At 41.7% G+C, this 2293-nt stretch overlaps 1 protein-coding gene across 1 annotated transcript in view; it reads right to left on the bottom strand.

Moving 5' to 3' along the window:
- Positions 1–128, bottom strand: part of LOC101853694 (adhesion G-protein coupled receptor G2) — a 17300-nt gene extending 17172 nt beyond the window's left edge. The window contains exon 1 of the mRNA XM_035969611.1: positions 120–128. Within this exon, the coding sequence (XP_035825504.1) occupies positions 120–128 (9 nt within the window). The remainder of the gene's footprint in view (positions 1–119) is intronic.
- Between the last annotated feature and the right edge of the window lie 2165 nt (positions 129–2293).

Below are 2293 nucleotides of genomic sequence, written 5' to 3'. Positions count from 1 at the left end.
GGGGGGTATGCGCGCGAGCGTGCGAGCGAAAGTATAAATCTTAGGGGGAAAAGGAATATTTTAACAGACAAAACTACACATTACATCGCCATATGCTAGTATATCTAAACAACACACACGGTTTCCATGTTAAAACTTCTGACTCACCAAAGATTACTCTCCGTAAATCCGATGTGTAGGAATTGTGGGCGGTTGGAGAGTGTTCAACTGGCCAGCCCCACTTCCCTTCTTTCCGTCAGGTGATTCGGTATATCAAGACTGTTCTTTTCCCTGCATAAAATTATATATGGTTGTTATCATGTCAATGTGCTTCTCTTTATATTTTATTCAAACTTGTAACTTTTCCCTTGCACTAAATATGGATGTCATTATCATTGAATATTATGATGTATATATTTCTCTTATTAATACTCAAACGCTAAATAGGTAATTAATACTCAAACGCTAAATAGGTAATTAATACCCAAACGCTAAATAGGTAATTAATACTCAAACGCTAAATAGTTAAATTAATACTCAAACACTAAATAGGTAATTAATACTCAAACGCTAAATAGGTAATTAATACTCAAACGCTAAATATGGCTGTTAATTATGTTTATATATTTCTCTTATTTAATACTCAGACGCACAATATGTTTTTTTTATTATGTTGATGCATTCCTGGAATGGATACTCAAACGCTAGGTAAGACTTAAAATATTATGATGTGCTTATTTTTAAAACTCAAACGCCAACTTCTTACAGACCTATTTCTCCTCACTCAAACTTTTGACTTTTTCGCTGGACCTAGTATAACCGCTTTCTAAATTATCGTTGTATTCCCCTTTACTCAAACTTCTTCTAACTTCTTACCTGCACTAAATATAGCCGCTATCCTGTTCACGTGCTTCTGAGGAATCAGAAGCTAGCTTTTTTTCGCTGCATTTAACATAGCCGCTATCTTATCTATGTATTTCTCTTAACTCAAACTTCTAGACTTTTACCTGCACCAAATCTTATAGCAACTATCGTGTGAACGTGCTAGCTTCTCCCTCACTCGAGCCAAAACAAACCTGTGAAAAACACCATGGCCTACCTTTAATAAAAACATGACACGGACTGTGGTGAGACGGCAGCCGGGAGTCGGGAGACGGAACTAGAACTACTGCGTGGCCCGTTACCACCTCCCGCGCGCGAGTCTTGGCTATCTGTGAATGGAATGAAACCTTTTTTAGTGGCACTGTAGTTAGTTAAAGGGGGTGCCCACGAGCGCGAGCGGATCGGGTCGGGTCCGGTTGTTTTCTGGTGGTTTCAGTGCACACTACAACTCCGCCGCGTTTGTACCCGACGAGTTGGAAGTTAAAGTAGAGAAACCTTTAACATCAATGCCTTCCGGGGCTCCTTTCCGCAGTTCCCTGTTGCAGTGCTGCAGCAGCCTGGAATCCTATACACATGGTTACAATAGTTACATTGATAACTCTCTATTGTCAAAGATGGTTCATAACATTAACAAGAAAGTGCACTCGGCCCAAAAAAGTGTCCGAGGAAGTCCGCGCATTGGTTCAGACTGATGGTGCTACTGTCTATGTTTTGAGGCTCTCTTTCGTTTTTCCAGAAAAAGAATAGGAATAGCACAGTTTGTTAGTTTGGCTTTTATTGTTTTTCACACAAATAGTGTAACTCTGTTCGCAAAGTCCGCACTTTTTCGAAGAGTGCACCACCGTGACCCCTGCCTTGTTGTAATTGGCTGCAAACCACTCGATCACGTGACTACAAGGCCGGAAAACAAACGCGTTTGTTTTTGCAGGTCACCGACCGAGTCGATATGTTTCTGCCTCGATGGCCGCTTTGCGCCCTCAATTTGGCTAGCTCCGACGTTCAAATCGACCCGACCCGACCTGACTCGACCTGATCGCGTTAATGGGCACCCCCTATTAGTTAGATGTCTGACTCGCACTGTGGAGTGTGGAGTGGGGAATGTGTCGGGAAATACATTAAAAATCCAAGAAAGGGGTGGAAGTGGTTGCGCAAAAAGTAGTTCATGACTTCCTGGCCTGTTGGAGGACGATACCTTTGAGAATCGATTACTTTGAGACTACTTGGTTGTGTTTTCACTAAAATGTATACATATTATCATTATTATACCCTCGTATTATTACACTAATAGGATGTATTCTCATATACAGACACAGCACACACACACACACACACACACACACACACACACACATACACACACATGCGCACACACACCACACACATGCGCACACACACCACACACACACACACACACACACCACACACACACATA

The sequence above is a fragment of the Aplysia californica genome, unplaced genomic scaffold (assembly GCF_000002075.1).
Source record: "Aplysia californica isolate F4 #8 unplaced genomic scaffold, AplCal3.0 scaffold00162, whole genome shotgun sequence".
In the NCBI taxonomy this organism is placed as follows: domain Eukaryota; kingdom Metazoa; phylum Mollusca; class Gastropoda; order Aplysiida; family Aplysiidae; genus Aplysia; species Aplysia californica.
Note: the sequence above shows the minus strand (reverse complement) of the source record. Positions and strands in the feature narration are given on the sequence as shown.